Below are 18,826 nucleotides of genomic sequence, written 5' to 3'. Positions count from 1 at the left end.
TGAGAATACAGGCATTGCTTCCTCACTGACAATACAGGGATTGCATGAAACACAAGATCGAAGTTCCCCTCCAAGTTGCCTTTGTGGACGTAGACATGTCATATGGCATTCATTTATAAAGCTCTACAGCCAGTCAGAGAGTTGGAGGGACTAACATTCATATCCTGTCAAGGCTGAAATCTGCTATTAAAAAAAAAATACCACCACACACAGCGCTCCGCTTCTACACACATAAGACATACAAAAGATAGTCCAAAATCATTATGGCAGCCATAGCATCTTCTTCTTATCACCCAGATATAGCTTATACCAGCTTGACAGGTCTACCAAGGATCCTATGTATTACCTTGTGGACTTCTCCATTGTCCCGCGCTGGAAGTTGTCTGGAAATCAATGTAGCCTCACTCAGAAGTATGCACTGTAATCACTTGAGTATACATTAATTCAGCTGCCCAGCTGTTGCCTTCCACTACCCTTCCATTGAAGAAAAGCAGGGCACGGTGTGTACTGCAGCAACTGACACACGTTTTCTATTTTGAAGAAGTACAGTGCACCTCTGAACTGAATTAAAATGGTCCCTTCACAGCCAGTTCATTATATTCGCCTGGAATTAGCAGCACCATCACATCCATGTCTGACCAGTGCCAAGGCAACCTATAATGCTACTTCAAAAACAGCTTGGACCAAGACGAAAATCTGGACAAGTAATGACGCTCTCAGGGCACTATTTTCTGTGGGAAAGTTTAGAGCTACACAGCTGCCTAGCCATGACACCAAAGACAAGATCAATCTAACTGAAGCCTGTCTGAATTACTATAGCATTAAGATTCGAGTTCTATTACCCCAGCTGGACTCATCTGAACTAAAGCAATATTTGTGCAGGCCTGCATCATTTAAGGGTTAAGGATGTGCTTGAACCATTGAGGGACGGAGCCTAGTGGTGCACATGCACCGCCCGTTGACCTCCTCCACTTATTCTTCCAATTCTGACTACAAGGAAGTCTGTATTAGCCCATTTGCAGCCATATACTGTCAAAGATTTTTCCTTTGATGACAAGTTTAAGTTAATTTGGCTGAGGTTGATCATCCTGATTCTGAAAGTGTTTGAGCTATCTAGCTCCCTGGGATCTACACTTATGAAGATACTGGTCCTAAGGTGTGCTAGGACCCTACCTGAAATACCAGTTTCCAAAGTTGTCAAAGAGAATAAGTAGGTGCTCCAAGGACTGAGCCACAGTAAACATCTGGCCACCACTAGCACGTTTAAGATATGGCTCTAATACCTCTTTAGGTGTTCATACTCCTGCCAGGACCAGCAGTTCTGCTGGAACATTGTTTTTGAAGACGAGTCAGAGCCATAACTGGTCTCTCCCAGAACTGTGTCTTTTGCAAGCCTATTTTTGACCACTGGTTCCTTGATGACCCCATTAACAGGACACCGAAATTATGAGATACATTTCTTTGTCTTCCAGAAACATTCAACTTTGTGGTATTAGAATCCCTGTTTACTGCAGGTGCTGAGTATTTTGACATATTTGCGATTTTTGTTGGTTATCACTTTGTGCTTAACCTCATCACACTAATCTACTTCAAACCTAGCGAGTCTGAGAAAATAGGAAAAAATTATAACAAATATTGCTGAAGACTTTTGCTCTTCAGCGCAAAGGTTAACAATATATAGACACTCACATATTTTGATTATGAGCTCGCCACTGAACCCCAGGGGTCTCACACTGAACAAATATATAGCACACAACTATAGCGCAAACCATTTAGGGATACTTTTCTAGCATCAGTGAGTGCTACTACCATATGTTTTGTTTTCCTGAGCCTATTAATGGCCCTATATTTTCTAAATATTGGCTGAAGACCTATTCGCTCAAGAGGAGATTGAGTTTCAGTGTGATTAGCATGTCAAAGTGTCATCTACATTCCAAACCAATTAGCTCCTTTTGGAGCAAATCTTGACTGCCAGGCCTAGCTATCCCTGGAGAGTCAGGTAAACAAAGTGAACCGCATGGTTATGCATTTGGAGCACATTAGTCCCAGAGTTATAGAACATCAGTGGTAAATGACAGTAACCAGCAATCACTCAGTGCTGAAGATCATGAGAAAAGTCTCACACACTTTTGTTTATTTCAGCCCTGCCCAAGCTAAGATTACATTTCCCATAAGAGGGGAAGATATTAACTTTGGAAGTGTGTCCTCCTGAATTTCTTAAAGCAAACCCCGAAAACCACTCCAAGGGTTAAGGCTCTGAGGGATTCAACAGGTTAGAAGATTTTTGCTGGGCAAAAGTGCTTTAATCTTCCTCTGAAAAAGTGGGATCATTACTAAGGCAGGTACAATCGGGCTCCCAGATGATCTCAGTTCAGGCCCTTTTTTTTTAATTATGATTTTTTTTTAATAGGCACGCTCTGGGCCTTTATTACCATCATCACATAACAATGCCCTGTGCTCTGGCCTTTGAGGAGTTAAAACAGATTATGGATCACTGAGATCCCGAAGGGCTGCTGCTACTGGATTTGTCACACAGCAAAAACCAAAGGAAATGATGGACGGAGTGTTGAACATTGCAAGCACTCACCCCCAGTCAACTGATCAGGGTTTAATCTATCATCGTTCTTTAGCCCACTCTGCCACCCCAGTTCAGACATGGCCATATACAAATCAGTCTGACCCTGTGCCTCATGGGAACAGTCCAGCCCGAACTGCCAAGTCAGGTCTTCCCTGGACCGGAAACAAGCTCCCTAGGACCGGTTTCTGGCATTTCAGCCGTCTTCAGCCAGGCTTGCTTGAGTCCAGTGGCAAAGTGTGCAAGGGACTCACGTCTGAGCATACCCTGCCAACTTATGGCGAACAAAGCAAAAACCAAAGGAAATGATGGACGGAGTGTTGAACATTGCAAACACTCACCCCCAGTCAACTGATCTGGGTTTAATCCATCATCGTTCTTTAGCCCACTCTGCCACCCCAGTTCAGACATGGCCATATGCAAATCAGTCTGACCCTGTGCCTCATGGGAACAGTCCAGCCCGAACTGCCAAGCCATGTCTTCCCTGGACCGGAAACAAGCTTCCTAGGACCGGTTTCTGGCATTTCAGCCGTCTTCAGCCAGGCTTGCTTGAGTCCAGTGGCAAAGTGAGCAAGGGACTCACGTCTGCGCATACCCTGCCAACTTATGGCGAACAAAGCAAAAACCAAAGGAAATGATGGACGGAGTGTTGAACATTGCAAGCACTCACCGCCAGTCAACTGAGTCACGAACTGAGTCACGTCTGAGCATACCCGTCCCGAGTGGGACGGGTATGCTCAGACGCGAGTCCCGTGCTCTCCATGCCACTGGAATCAAGCTATCCTGGCTGAAGAGGGGTGAAACCCCGAAACCGGTCCTAGGATGCTTGTTTCCAGTCCAGGGAGGACCTGGCTTGGCAGTTCGGGCTGGACTGTTCCCATGAGGCACAGGGTCAAGATTGATTTGCATATGGCTGGGTTCAAACTGGAATGGCATGGTGAGCAAAAAAACGATCGATTTAGGCCCAGATCTCTGTACTGGGGTGAATGTATGACATTGTTCTGCATTCTGTCCATCAATTGTTGTTTTTGCATTTGTCACCCCGAGTGGGACGGGTATGCTCAGACGTGAGTCCTGTGCTCTCCATGCCACTGGAATCAAGCGATCCTGGCTGAAGAGGGGTGAAACCCCGACACCGGTCCTAGGATGCTTGTTTCCAGTCCAGGGAGGACCTGGCTTGGCAGTTCGGACTGGACTGTTCTCAGGAGGCACAGGGTCAAGATTGATTTGCATATGGCTGGGTTCAAACTGGAATGGCATGGTGAGCAAAAAACGATAGATTTAGGCCCAGATCTCTGTACTGGGGTGAATGTATGACATTGTTCTGCATTCTGTCTATCAATTGTTGTTTTTGCATTTGTCACCCCGAGTGGGACGGGTATGCTCCGACGTGAGTCCCGTGCTCTCCATGCCACTGGAATCAAGCTATCCTGGCTGAATAGGGGTGAAACACCGAAACCGGTCCTAGGATGCTTGTTTCCAGTCCAGGGATGACCTGGCTTGGCAGTTCGGGCTGGACTGTTCCCATGAGGCACAGGGTGAAGATTGATTTGCATATGGCTGGGTTCAAACTGGAATGGCATGGTGAGCAAAAAACGATGGATTTAGGCCCAGATCTCTGTACTGGGGTGAATGTATGACATTGTTCTGCATTCTGTCCATCAATTGTTGTTTTTGCACTGGATTTGTCACAGGCATGCAATACCGTACACCACCCATTTGTGTTGCATCACCCTAGGGAAACTGGATTTGATGGCAGTGGCGGCTCGCAGAGGTAACGCTGTGGGGCAGTGAGACGGGGGTAGTGGAGTCTGACAAACTACAGCAAAGGTGAACGTAAATGAATATCTGCCGTCGTAAGTCAGACTCCACTACCCCCCTCACCCAGCCCTGCCCCGCTTCACCGCCCCACAGCGTTACCTCTGTGACTCGCCACCGCTTGATGGTAATGCAGTTTCATGGATCGCCACTTTTCTTACCAGTCGCACTTAAACAGTGATTCTTTCCAACTTTTGCTCAGCAGATAAAGGAGTCAGAGGTGGAGTGCCTCAGGGTTCCTCTCTGTCCCCGACGTTCGCATCTATTTCAGATGTCTGTCCTATTTAGTTAGATCTATTTTAATGTTATTTTATCTCCTATGAAGATGACACCCAGCTAATAGTTTGTTTGGATGAGTCCTCATCAAACACAGTAAAGTTTATGAACAACTGCCTGGCCTCGTTCATAACAGAGTGTCGGGTCATTTTTTAAAAAGTTTTTTTACAACAGAATGGAGTAAAACAGAAATCCTTTTGGTGGGCAACAACCTGGAGAGATGCTTGTATTCTATGTGACCTATATTTTTAGGCTAGGTCAAGTCACTTGGCATGGTTGTGGACTCGCCTTTATCTTTAGAACCATAGATTAATTTAGGTACATCAACCGGCTTCTGTCAACGTGGGGTGTTTAAAAAAAGGTACTACTGTGCCTCTCTCAGAACCTTTGCACGCATGTGGTGGCACTTGTATCTTGTCCAAGTTAGGCTACTGCAACTTGTTAAATCTAGGACTATTTGAGGCTTCACTATTACAGCTTCAGAGGATTTCAAAACAGGGTGGCGTGGTTAAAAGGACTAGACATGGCATCACAGGCACAAATAGTCTTGCATTAGTTGCCAGAAAAACAGATATTCAAGACCAAACGCAAAATGCATCTAGTCCTCTAAACCACGAAGAAACCATCTTTTATAAATCATTTTAATCTCCACAAAACAGCAAAAGTGCTGCGTTCCAATACACTTATGCTTTTTGTCTCCTAGTGTGAAGAAATCTAGACTAGGCAGGAGATGCCTTAGTTCATCCTTAATTGTAGAAGGATCAAATCCATTACTGGTCATGTGGCTTTTAGGAAGAGGTTAAAAACATTTATTTTTTTGTTAGTCGATCCTGTCTCACCCTTTATTTGTTGTTTTTTTTATAGAGTCAAGATGTCTTGGGTGAACGTGCGCATTTCATTCATGTAAAGGTCATGAACTAGGTGGAGTATATTTACGCAATGAAAAATAAACGGTTGCAAGGGACATCAAACTACAAAATTTCTTTTCATTTAAATTCAGAATAAAATTGGAAAATTCAAGAAAAATGTATGGTCCGTTCTTTAATCCAAAATTCATATACTGGTTGAGAATCTGTCCATACAGCTTTTAATTTTTGTAGCGAAAGCAAACCGTTGCAAATATATTAGTTTCTATAATGATTCATCCACAGTAGGCACAGGCATTTCATCTTCTGTTAAGATTCCCGTTTCAGTAATACAAAAGTACCCATTATTGCCAACACCGCATACTGCAAAGAAAACAAGATATATTAGGTTTCAATATTTCAGAAACAGGTTTACCAAAGTCTATAACAATATAGAAAGCTATGCTCCCAACAACATATGTTGCATAATAAATGCTGAAAATCAATTATTGCAGTGATCATCAAAGAACTACAATTGTAACTACGTTGACAAAAAATTTAAAGATCCAATTTTGCAGTAGGTTTCTTAATTTTCACATTAGTAAAGCAACAATAGTTGATGCAACCTGTACACTGCTATCCTGGAGTGTACAGCCTGTGTGTGTTTTTCTTCCCACTGATACACACAGACGCTCAAAAGAGGCGAGAACCCCGTATTTATTTAGGTCGAGCCTAGACAGCGCATGCGCTCTCTCTTTGGGACATGCTGTATTTACTCTATGGGCTTACATCCCGCCCATAGGCTTGCTTTTTGCTAGCGTCATTGTCACTCTTCTATTCGTTCATCCTATTTGTTGATGGCATGCATTCGTCATGCCTATTTTAGTGTTTATCCCTCCCAGACAACAGAGCCCAAGTACCATCTCATTCCACCAGTTCCCATTATACCATGTGTTTGTCGAACTACTTTTTTTTTGGTTGCGAAGGATTGAATACAAGCATTCCTGTAAACAAGAGCAGTCCTGTTTTCCTTCGAGGTTGCATTAATTTTTTAATACATTTTAGACAACTGCTGTGCTCCACTACCCGCCTGCCTACACAAGTAAGTCAAGTTTATTTGCATAGTTAATAAAAAAACATTGCATTACAGTTTCAAAAGAACCATATCTACTACATAAAATTTTTTTTTTTTTTTTTGAAAAAGTTTTTATTGAGCAATAATTCGGTTACAAGTACGGGCCTACAACCACCCGGGCCGGCCGCTAGGTACAGAAGGAAATCTACACATATCAAGGCTACAATCAGTTCCCAGGGCACTGCCCCGCAGTGGCTCCAGATAGTTCTCGAGGAACAGGAAGCGTAAGTCCAACAATCACAAAAACAAAAAGACAAACAATAAAAAACAAAAGGCGAGTTATGAGGGAAACCAGTGCGGGTCAGGCTCCCCCCGGGAAACTCCAGTCAGGACAATTGAGCAAACCGCTAAAGAGAGGAGTACCGGGAGGCCGGGGACGGAGGGGGGGGGGGAGGGGGTCAAGGGAGATGAACGTCCATATGTAGTTGTTCCAAAAGGCGCCAGGAGCCATCAAGGGTCAGGGGGACATGGCGATATCAGTGTCTACCAGGGGGGGCGTACAGATGCCTCCGCGATACGCGTTCCATTGCCCCCAAATTCTACCCCATGCCCCCGGCTTGCCACGGGCCACATACACAGTCTTCTCCCTAAACATACACCAGTCCATATTCTCCTTCCATACTGACACGGTGGGCGGCCGTTGAGCGCCCCAAAGTTGCGCTATGTCCCTCTTGGCAATCATGTTCCCTAGGGCCGCCCACCGAGTCTGAGCCGCGCTGTAGTCATTGGGCTCCCACACATTCAGGACACAGCGACGCACCTCCGGCAGCAGCACAACCCCAGTGACCTGTCCCATAACCGTGTGGACCCGGCGCCAGTAGTCCGCCACCTCGCGGCACTCCCAAAGGATATGAAGAAAGGTGGCGCTGAGCCCACACCCTCGCTTACAGAGCCCGTCGCCGGAAAATCCCATCGAGACCAAGCGCGGACCCGTCACATACACCCGGTGGAGAATCTTGAGCTGTACCAACCGGAGACGAGCCGGAATGGCAACCTCCTTGGGGGACGACAGTGCAGACTGCCAATCTTCGTCGTCCAATTCCACCCCATCCCCAGTCCAAGCCTCCCGAAGGCGCACAAAAAGGTCCGCCCGGTGATTAATTAATTTTTTATAAATTAAAGAAATAGTACTATCAGGGACATGTCCGTCAAGTATGCGGTCCTCGAGGGGCGAGGAAACAGGGATCTTGGTCCCCTCCCCGAAGACCGAGAGCAGGGCGTGTCGAACCTGGGCGTAGCGGAAGAACTCCCTGTCGGTCAGCTCGTATTCGGCCTGGAGCACCGCGAAAGTCTTTACCGCGCCCTTATGCCACAGGTCTCCCACTTTGCTGATACCAATCGTGTCCCACTGGTCAAACCCCTTCGTGGTCCACAAGCTGCCCAGGCGGTCGGAGGCAAACAAGGGAGTAGCACATGTTAATCGCTCACTCCAGCCCATGGCCGCAGTGGCAGCCCTCCAGGTCCGCACCGCAATCTTAGTAGGACCCGTAAGGGTCCGGCCAGCCAGGCGGGAATAAAGTGCCCTGTTGTAGTTCCCGCCGGGAAGCAGGAACTTGTCCATCTCATACGCCGGATTCAAGCCGGGCGCATACGTGGCGTGGTTAATGGCAGATAGCTGCGAGGCCCAATAGTACCTGCGAATGTCAGGAAGCGCGATGCCCCCGTCATACCAGGGGAGAGTGAGCTTGGCAAGAGCAATACGCGCCCGCCCGTCCCACACCAGTCTCTTCTGCAGGCTCTCCACCTCCCGAAAGTAGGCCACTGGGATAACGTCGAAGGAGTTCTGGAGTGCATAGAGGAACCTGGGAAGGGACATCATTTTAAACAGCGCGGCCCGACCCAGCGGGGACAGGGGGAGCCTGCACCACCGGGCCGTGTCCTCCCGCAGTCGCCGAAGTGGACGCAGGAGATTCTGCTCATAGCGAGCCACCGGGTCCAGCGAAACGTATATCCCCAGGTACTTAAAGCCGCTCAGAGATATTTGAATCGGGAGCCGAGGCGGCAGGAGAGGAGGACCACCAGAGATGGGATAAACGCAGGATTTAGACCAATTGATCGTGAGACCCGAATTGTTCCCAAAGGAGGTCAGAACGTCAAAGAGGACGTTGAGTGACTGCCGCGGTGAGGTGAGATACAGGAGAATGTCGTCCGCATACAGCGAGACCCGATCTTCGAAGCCCGGGCCCCACCGGATCCCTCCAAGCGAGGGCTCCCAACGGAGCCAGGCAGCGAGTGGCTCCAGGGCGAGAGCAAAAAGCAACGGGGACAACGGGCACCCCTGCCTCGTGCCCCTGCCGAGGGCAAAGGGCCGAGAGACCCGCCCATTCACCACCACTTGAGCCATGGGTCCCGTGTAAAGGAGCCTCACCCAGCCAATAAATCCCTCTCCAAAGCCGAATTTATCCAAGACGGCCCAGAGGAATGGCCACTCAATAGTGTCAAAGGCCATTGTGGCATCCAAAGAAACCAGCACGGCCGGTTCGGAGAGGAACTCCGCCCTGGCAAGGGCACCGTGAAGACGCCGCAAGTTAAGAGCGGTGTTGCGGTGCGGGATAAAGCCGCATTGGTCCGGATGAATAAGGTCGCACACGACACTCAACAATCGATTGGCCAGGACTTTCGCCAGGATTTTAGGCTCCGCATTGAGCAGTGAAATAGGCCGGTAAGAAGTACAGCGGTCTCGCGGCTTGCCCTCCTTGGGGATAACGACTATAGTGGCCAAGCGCTGGTCGGCCGGAAGGGAACCCGCCGCAAGAGAGTCGCGGAACATGCGGCTGAGGAAGGGCGCAAGCTTATCAGGACGCAATTTGTATAGTTCAATGGGCAGACCGTTAGGACCCATAGCCTTGCCCGAGCGAAGGGAACGGATCGCGGTCGCTATTTCATCCGACGACAAGGGGGCGTCCAGCCGCTCCCGGTCCTCAACGGACAGGCCGGGCAGAGCAATATCTCTCAGTAGGAGGCGAGAGTCATCCTCATCCCTGTCAGTCACCGGGGAGTACACCGCCCGGAGGTGGTCAGCGAAACATTCCACAATCTCATCCGGCTCAGTCACACACACACCATCCGCAGCACGCAACTCGGGGACCACACGATTCACTCTCTCCTTTTTGTCCAGCCACGCAATCAACTTTCCCGCCTTGTCCCCCGCGTCATACAATCGGCCCTGCTGCTCCCTATACATAGTTTTGGCCGCGTCAGTGACCAGGGACCTATATTCGAACTGTTTCAGGCTAAGGGCATGTAGCCCGTCCGGAGTAACATTCGCCTCCAAGGCCGACTCCAACCCCGAGATGTCAGTCTCCAGCTTCACCACCGCCTCGCTCCTAACCTTCTTGGCCACCACTATCTGGGCGAGGGCGTGTCCGCGTATCACAGTTTTAAAGGCTTCCCAAAGGGACAACGCAGACGACACCGACCCCTCGTTTTCACTGAAGTATTGGTCCATGGCCTTAACCAGGCTGTCACGAGTCGCAGGGTCCCGCAGGTACCAGGGGTTAATAGGAGCTATCCGCCCTGCGGACCGCGACCCGGTGTCAAAGAGAAGCCACAGCGGAGAATGGTCGGAGATACCACGCGCCAGGTGTCTGACCTCTCGAATCCGACCAGTCTGCGCCGCGCGCATAAGGAAGTAGTCTAACCTGGAGAGACTCCCATGCGCCCCCGAATGAAAGGTGAACTGACACTGGGTCGGATGCATTAGTCTCCAACTATCCACCAAGCCGAAGGTCTCCAACATCCCACCCAGCCATGACTGGGCAGCGGGGAGGGTCCTTGGTGGGTGACGATCCAGTTCACCCGAAACCACAGAATTAAAGTCCCCGCCCATGAGCAGGAGGCCGTCCGGAAGGTCAAGCAGCATTCGACCCAAGTCAGTAAAGGTGGAGTTCTGGAGGCCCGGGGGGACGTAGACTGAAACCAGGGTAAGGGGCTGCCCCTCCCACCTCCCAATCAAACACACATAGCGCCCTCTGTCATCCGAGACTATCCTCGTGATCTCCACCGGAAGGGAGGTTCGCAGGAGAATGCCCACCCCCCTGGAGCCAGTTGTGAAACCAGAATGGGCTACGAGGCGGTATCCCCCCCTGTTCATCGCATGGCAGACATTGCCGACCAAGTGCGTCTCCTGGAGAAACACCACATCAGGAGTCACACGACGCAAATATTGCAGTACAACACCCCGCTTAATACGGTCCCCCAACCCATTGACGTTCCATGACATAAGCCTCAACCCGTCTCCCCCCATCCCCTCCAATAGATCAAGAGGCCCCCAGCCCGCAGCACGGTTCCCAAATATGGACAAAAATCAATACCTCGCCCTGTAAACAAAAAACACACAACAAAACAACCCCTCTTCCCCCCCAACCCCACCCCAAGTCCAACTCCCCCCACCCTGCACCCCTGCGGGCCAATGACCCCCCCCAACTTGCAGTGTGCCTGTCGCCCCCCTAACCCCATTCTACAAAAAGACCCCGGAGGAGGAAAGGGACCCGAACCCGCCCGCACCCCTCACGGGTCCTGGTAAGACACAGTATGCAAAAGAAGTAAGACCCAACTGTACAGTGCAAAACCGCAAAAGCAAGGACCAAATGTCAGTCTAAGGGGACCCGTCACCTGCGGTGCCCCCAGAGGGCCCGGGCCGGCCACCCCCGTCCGGCAGCGAGTCCAGCCAGTCACTTGCGGCCACAGGAGAGTCAAAAAAGGCTGTCCGCTCTCCATGCTCCACTCGGAGTTTCGCCGGGTAGATCATCGAATACTTCAGGCCTAGCTCGCGGAGACGGCGCTTCACCCCTTGGAATCCCATCCGCTGTTTCTGGACCAGTTGCGTGAAGTCCGGATAAAAATTGATGGTCGAGTTCTCGTAGCGGACCGGGCCACGGGTCCGTGAAGCCTGCAGAATAGCGTCGCGGTCCCTGTAGTGGAACAGTTTAGCCACGATAGGCCTCGGGGGGGCCCCCGGCCGCGGCCGGCCGCCCGGAACTCGATGGGCCCGCTCCACGGCGAAGAATTTGCTTAGGCCAACCGGGGACAGCTGTTGCAGGATAAGTTCCTCGACCACGAGGTCCACCGGGCGGCCGTCGGAGGACTCCGGTACACCAATGATGCGGATGTTGTTGCGTCGGGCCCGTCCCTCGAAGTCCTCAAGCCGCCGGGCCATATGGTCGTTGACCACTCTAATGTCCCCAAGCGCGGCCCGCAGATCCGACACCTCCGCACCCAGGGTGGAGGTCCGTGTATCAAGGGCCTGGACCTTCTCGTTGGTTTTGGAGAGGTCGGCCCGAATCAGGGTGACATCGATCGCGACAGTGTCGATCTTACGGGCCAGGGCCTCATATTGCGTCGCGATGGTTTCCCTGATGCCCTCGATGGCGCCCATAATGTCCTGCAGGGAAAGTTCCGCAGAGACGGTCGTGCCTCCCCCTGCAGCATCCGGGGAGAGGCCAGCAGCGCCAGGGGACCCCCTGCCCTGGGTGTAGCGGTCCATGTTGTTGCTCTGGACCGCTCCCCCGCGCAGAGAAGCCTTGGTCTTGCGCCCCTCCGGACCCCCTTTGCCCGCCATGCGAGCGCAGTCTCTCAATGGGACCTCCGATCAAGAGGTGTGCGGGCGCCAGCAAAAGGACCACAAACTGTCGATGTAGGGGTCGGAGGCGTTAAGCCCACCAGTAGCAGATGGAAGCAAGCCTCGGGCAGAGGCCCAGGAGGCACCTCGCCACCTTGAGCACGCACGCCAGCCGATCTCCTGAAGGCCAAAACCGAAACCGAAAGTGCTGAATCGGCAACTGGCACCGCGCTGAGGCCGCTGTTGTTCAATTGCAGCCCGGCCCCACGGGTCACCTTCACCCCGGCCACCTCCGTCGGGTGGGTCCCAAAAGTTCCGACGACGACAACTCAGGATTCCCAGGTCCGATTAGAGTTTTAAAAAGAGATATATGATCAGCTGGTCTTCATCTCCCAGATTCCATAAACCAAATCAGGATAGTCTCAGGATATATTCCGAGGAGCAGAAAGGGTCCGGGGAGCCCTGTGCTCACGCGACCATCTTGGATGCGCGCTAGGCTCCTCCTCCTACTACATAAAATTAATTTAAAAAAAAAAGGAGACGTCAGTTTGAAAATCTCCTTATTTAATCGATTTAAAAAGAAAAACATTTTTAAAACACTCGTCTAGAGCATGAAACAAAACACGGCACAGTTTTCAGATAATAAAAGCAGTGGCTGATGAATAAAGCAATTTGGGCTTGCGGTCTCTAAAATAGCTAGCAGACCCTAATGGCTCCTATGCGCATTTCCCTGTGCTTTAACTAGGGCAAGTTTATCTTTATTTGGGCCCCTTGTTTCCAACCAGTAAAGTGCTATTTGTTAGTGCAGATGACTGCTCCTTTAAGCAGGTTGTAAAGTGCAGATATCATGTGCTAAAGAGCTCAATTTAAGTTAACCTGTCCTTACAACATCATATTCCCACAAAAGATCCAGACAAAAAGAGTCAACCTCTTGAAGTGGGATTATAAAAAGCAGGTATACACTTTAAGCCTAAATGTATGTACTATTTCTAAAATGAGCCTCTTAAAAGAGCAGAAATACCCCTTAAACGAGTTATAAAGTACAAGTATCATGAACAAGAGAGGAGTTGGCCTAATGGCTAGGGCGGTCGCCCTCGAATCTGGGGAACTGGGTTCGAGTCTCGGCAATGACGCTGAACATCCTGTGATTCTGGGCAAATCACTTAATCTCCCCGTGCCTAACAAAAAAAATAAAAAAAATAATGTGTCCCCATGTAATGCAACTGGTGCTATGTAAAGCGCTCTGATATCCGATTCGGGTCAAGTTTGCGCTATATAAAACTCTGTAAAAATAAAAAGAGTAACTTGTCCTTATCCCTTCATGATCCCATGAGAAGGTTTTGGACAATTTCAAAAGGCGACCTCCTGGAGCAGGATAGTAAGAATCCATCTTGTATAATATACAATCTTGGAGGTAACCTGACTTTGCACCCTCACTGGTCCAGACGCCATAGCCTTTAATGTAGTTACAGTTTTGGAGCAGTCTCATTGATTGAGCACGCAATCCTCACTCTTTTGTTTTCTGGAGTCTCACACACTAATGAACAGTCACACTAGGCGGGTTCAGGTCTCACAATGATACATAGACCCACTCCAGCCTCTGTGAACCAATACGTTTTAATGGAGGAGCGTTGTAGTCTGAATTGTACCGCATGTTTAGTCTCACACCTCGGTGCACTGTCTCATTGAGCGAGTATAGGTGTGTCTCACTCCACGATGGATCATCCCATAGACACTAATGTACACATTAGAGTATTGTCACTCAGTGGTTGTGTTGTACAGTATTTGGAGTACAGTCTCTCTACATTAGTGAAAGTCTATCACTGTGGCACGCTCTCCATGCTCGATGGTCACAAGCAACATCACAGTCTCATACCATAGTGTACAACATTGTTTAGTCTGTAAGCCTCACACTGATGCGCAGTCTCATCCCAGCTTCAGCTATTACAAAGGCCTTAAGGGTGGCACATTCATGATGGTGGGTGAAAGTGGAGGTGGGTTTGTGTATGTGTGTTTTTTTAATTGAGTGCACTTAAGTTTGGGGAGCCAGTGAAGTTCTCTGAGATGTGGAGAGATGTGGGTGCAGCGAGTGAGGTTGTAGACAATTCTTGTTGCAGGGTTTTGGATGGTTTGGAGCTTGTTCAGGAGTTTTTGGGGATTCCTGCAGAGGAGAGACAGAGGGGGGAAGGGGGAGGTTTTACACGATGGTACACAGTTTCACTCCACCCTCCATCACCCCATGTACTGTAATAAAGTTGGACGAGCAGTGTCTCTCACTGTGTATTTTCCTCTCACACCATGGTTCAGGTGGGGTAGGCCTCACACTAGTGCGCGGTCTCAATGGAGTTGCAGTCATCCTATGTACTTTAGCGATGTCACCCATTGTAGAACAGCCGCTCATTCACTTTTTGTGTAGTTAGTCTTATAGTCTCACACCGCAGCACAAGGCCTAGTTCAGCGATGTTAATCCTGTGCTATAGCATAAGGCCTCACTACAACCTTTGTCATGCCACCATCTTTAATGGAGTGACACACAGGGACTCCCTTCTGGTTTCATCTAACACCAGTGTTGTGAATGTCACACTTGTGTATAGAGTCAGTCAGCATCAAAGACCCCATGAAATGCTGGTGTCAAAAGAACATGTATATAACATTCGTTAAGGACCGCTTTAAGATCGGGAAGGGCTTGAGCTGAGGAGAGAGTCCCATGTTTCACTGACACAGAAACATGGACACTGGTGCCAGGCTGTCTGCTTCCAAACCTGCTTATTGTCGACAAGCCCACCATGGTCCTTTCTTTTTCGTACACCAGCCCACCCTTTATCCGTCCCTTGTACATGCTTCACTACCTAACTAGCAAGCCCTGGCCTGGATTCATTTCATTATGTTATGTTGTGTCGCAGTTATTATAATAATGTTAATATTGTTGTCAAAAAGCTCCATGTCACCTGGGTCCTCATACTCCAGTGCAGTTTGCTCTTGTCTAAATCAGTGCAATCTAGTGCTTTAGGCTAACTGTGGTGAAGCAGGACTACAACTCCCATAATGATATGCATTAAATTACCGCTTAAGATTGGTGCCCCTAATGACATGAAGCAATCTGTAACCTTAACTATTGCAAGCTTTCTTATGCAAATGAAATATATTTGAATGTTGTGTCCCTTTGCCTGTAAGAACTCAATCAATCATCAGGGGTTTATAAAGCGCACTAATCACCCGTGGGGGTCTCAAGGCTGGGGGGGGTGGGAGTTTGGGGGGGGGGGGGGGGGCAGCTCCGGATCAATTGAAGAGCCAGGTCTTGAGGTCCTTCCTGAACATGTGCAGGGTTGGGGAGCGTCTGATGTTCACAGGGAGCTCGTTCCAGGTCTTGGCTGCGATGTAGAAGAAAGCTCTCCCGCCTGCTCGGTTTCTGCGGATGCGGGGACCTCTGCCAGGGCGAGGTCGGTGGAGCGGAGGTTCCTCTTGGGTACATGGAAGGAGACTTTCTCATTGGGTCCGATGTTGTTGAGGGATTTGTAGGTGTGGATGAGGAGTTTGAAGGTGACCCTCTTCTCGGCGGGGAGCCAGTGGAGGTCTTGAAGGTGTTGGGTCATGTGCTCGTGGTGTCCCAAGGACGAATCTGGCTGCGGCGTTCTGGATGGTTTGGTGTTTGTGTAGAAGAGTTCTGTTGATTCCAGCGTATAGGGCTTTGCCGTAGTCCAGTCTGCTGATTATGAGCACGTAGGTGATGGTCCTTCTGCAATTGGGAGATATCCATTTGAAGGTCTTGAGGAGGACGCGCAGGCAGTTGAAGCTGGTGGAAGCGACGGCGTTGATCTGGCGGTTCATGGAGGAGTCGTCGTCGAGGATGATGCAGAGGTTTCGTGCATGGTCTGTAGGGGTGGGTGGCTTCCAGAGGGAGGGGGCCATCAGGTGTAGTCCCAGGATTACACCGCATCCACTCAGACTAAGTTTGTTAAGAAATTGTCTAACTTGGGAGCGAGGGCAGGCAGCAGGCGCACGAGGGAGTCGAGTACTCTCAACTGCGGGCTGCTGAACTGTAGATCCTTAGTCAAGCACCACACAGAAATTGTACTACTAATAGAAGATCTGTCGTTGGATGCGCTTTTTCTTAAAGAAACCTGGATAAGGGCAGATGCAGCAGTGGAGGTTGGCTCTGCCTGCCCCGAGGGTTTTAAATTTCTGCATAAACCCAGGCAGGGGGGCAAGGGAGGAGGGGTGGGACTAATCTACAGGGAGGAACTTCGGCCCATCTTGTTACAAACGGACGAGATGGAGGGAATTGAAGCAATGGCTTTCTCGCTACACCGCGTTAGAGGCAATCTACTTACAGGGTTGCTCTGTTACCGCCCTCCAGGGCGTCACACTCCATGGCAACCCCTCCTGAACACTATTATCAATCTGGCACTCACACATTCTAAAATGATTGTTTTGGGTGACTTTAATTGGTGGGAGAACGTCAGCACAAAGAGCCAGTTGCGGGACTTAACGTCCACCTGCAATGGCCTCGGACTTTATCAACTAGTTACCTCGCCTACTCATCAAGGGGGTCATATTCTGGATCTTCTTTTTGCCAGGAAGGCTGAGGCTGAACTCATGAATGTCCTGCCCCTAATCTGGACAGACCATTATTGCATTCAGTTTAATCTACTGTTAGCAGATACTCTGGGGTGATGTGCACTTTTTGGGTGCTTTTATTAAAAGGCATTCAGTTAGAGATCGATTTAAGTCCATGGTATCATAGGGCACTGGGTCCATATAAATCATGGCTGATATACAATTTCACTATATATGAGTGAGGTTATTCTGTGTGACACTAAGGTATAACAACCATTCTGCATGATAATTATATGTTGATATGTTTTCTTAATGTGTATCATTTTGCTGTCCTCTACACTAGTTTTTGGATTGTATCCAATTGATGAATTGTGATCAATAGGGGAAATTTGATTTATTCTAATTTAAATTTCATTACTTCCAGCCCTGAGGAAGTCGCTTGGGTTAATCCCTATTGCGACGAAACGCGTTGGGAGTGGAAGAAATCTTTCAAGAATAAAGAAGAACAAGAGTTCTAACAACTGCTATTGCTTATTGAATTTTTATATATACGTTCAAAAATATTGCGTGTGCATCAACAGCTTTTGTTAGCAGATACTCTAACCCAAACTAAAACACCAGCATTATTTAGAGAGGGCAGAAACTGGACCAAATTGGCCAAAATGGGATCTCTGCTAACCCCTCCCACAGTTAGCCTTTTTCAGGCCTCTAGGTCGGTGGAGGCGAATTATAACGCTTACCACAAGTTCATCACTAACGAATTGGATTGCCTAATCCCGAGAAAAAAGATAAGAGTTAGGAGCAAACCATCTGCGCCTTGGTATGATGATGATCTGCGACTGTTAAGACAGCTCTGCAGGCAGGCCGAAAGAAAATGGAGGAAGGGATTCCTCGCCAGGGACAAGATGGCGTTGAGATCTGTACTTAGCAGGTACAAGCAGCTCGTTATGGAGCGCAAAGCTAGTTTTTATGCCAACTCCATAGTGCAAGCCCCAAATGGGGCTAGGGAATTGTTCATAATTGTCAAATCCTTATCGGCCCCAAGCTGCCTTGAAAATAAAGTCATACCATCAAAAAGGCTGTGTGATGACATTGCCACCTATTTTAAGGATAAGGTGACAAAGATAACCGATCTTTTCAGGGGCACTGCGACAGTGGCCGAGGACTCTGACAAGGAGATGGCCTATGAGAGATTGGGCAGGTCTTGTTCTCTGACCATTTTCCCGCTCTTTACGGAACTGTCGTTTGGTATAACGGCACATAGCATCTCTTCTGGCTCTCCTCTTGACCCCCTGCCCCAGAGGGCCTGGAAGTTATATGGCCACCCAACCTTCCCCTGGCTGTGTCAGATCTGCAACCAATCACTGGAAGAGGGTCTGGTTCCAGATAGCTGGAAACAGGCAGTTGTCTCTCCCCTCATTAAAAAACCAACCCTGGATCCAACTGTTCCCGCCAGTTTCCGGCCTATCTCTCTCCTTCCTTTCCCTATCAAAACTTTAGAGAAGGTTGTGAGTAGGTCCCTTTCGGGCTTTCTAGAGGCTAACCTTCTGCTGGACAAGGATCAGTTTGGCTTCCGCCCCTGCCACGGAACAGAGTCAGCATTAGTCACCATGCTGGACTCGATGCGTGTGCGGGCTTACACCGGGAGCACCGCTGTTCTGGTGCTCCTGGACTTGTCAGCCGCGTTCGACACTGTGAGTCATAAAATCTTGCTGGGGCGGCTGAAGGAGTTTGGTGTGGGAGGTCAGGCATTACAGTGGCTCCGTTCATACCTAGCGGGGAGACACCAAATGGTGACTCTGGGTCCCTTTTCCTCAGAAAACACCCCCGTAGACTTTGGAGTTCCACAAGGCTCCAGTATCAGCCCCATCCTGTTCAACATATACCTGCAGCCGCTATTCTCTTTCATCAAGGCGTTCGGGGTGGAGCTGATTAATTATGCAGACGACACACAACTGGCCTTCTCCTTGGAAGGCAAGCGGGCAGTTCCTTTGGAGCAGTTTCAAAGCTGCATGAGGCAGACTACTGACTGGCTACAGAGAAACTGTCTGCAGTTCATT

The 18,826-nt window shown here is 49.3% G+C and overlaps 1 protein-coding gene across 5 annotated transcripts in view; it reads right to left on the bottom strand.

The window, feature by feature from the left end:
• Nucleotides 1-5,697: 5,697 nt before the first annotated feature.
• Nucleotides 5,698-18,826, bottom strand: part of SEC11C (SEC11 homolog C, signal peptidase complex subunit) — a 148,373-nt gene continuing 135,244 nt past the window's right edge. For all 5 annotated transcript variants that reach the window (XM_085630486.1, XM_085630462.1, XM_085630494.1 and 2 more), the window contains one exon: nucleotides 5,698-5,898. In XM_085630486.1, the coding sequence (XP_085486612.1) occupies nucleotides 5,845-5,898 (54 nt within the window). In that variant the 3' untranslated portion in view covers nucleotides 5,698-5,844. The remainder of the gene's footprint in view (nucleotides 5,899-18,826) is intronic.

This window comes from Triturus cristatus, chromosome 2_1 (assembly GCF_964204655.1).
Source record: "Triturus cristatus chromosome 2_1, aTriCri1.1, whole genome shotgun sequence".
In the NCBI taxonomy this organism is placed as follows: domain Eukaryota; kingdom Metazoa; phylum Chordata; class Amphibia; order Caudata; family Salamandridae; genus Triturus; species Triturus cristatus.
This window is presented reverse-complemented; position numbering and strand designations above follow the sequence as displayed.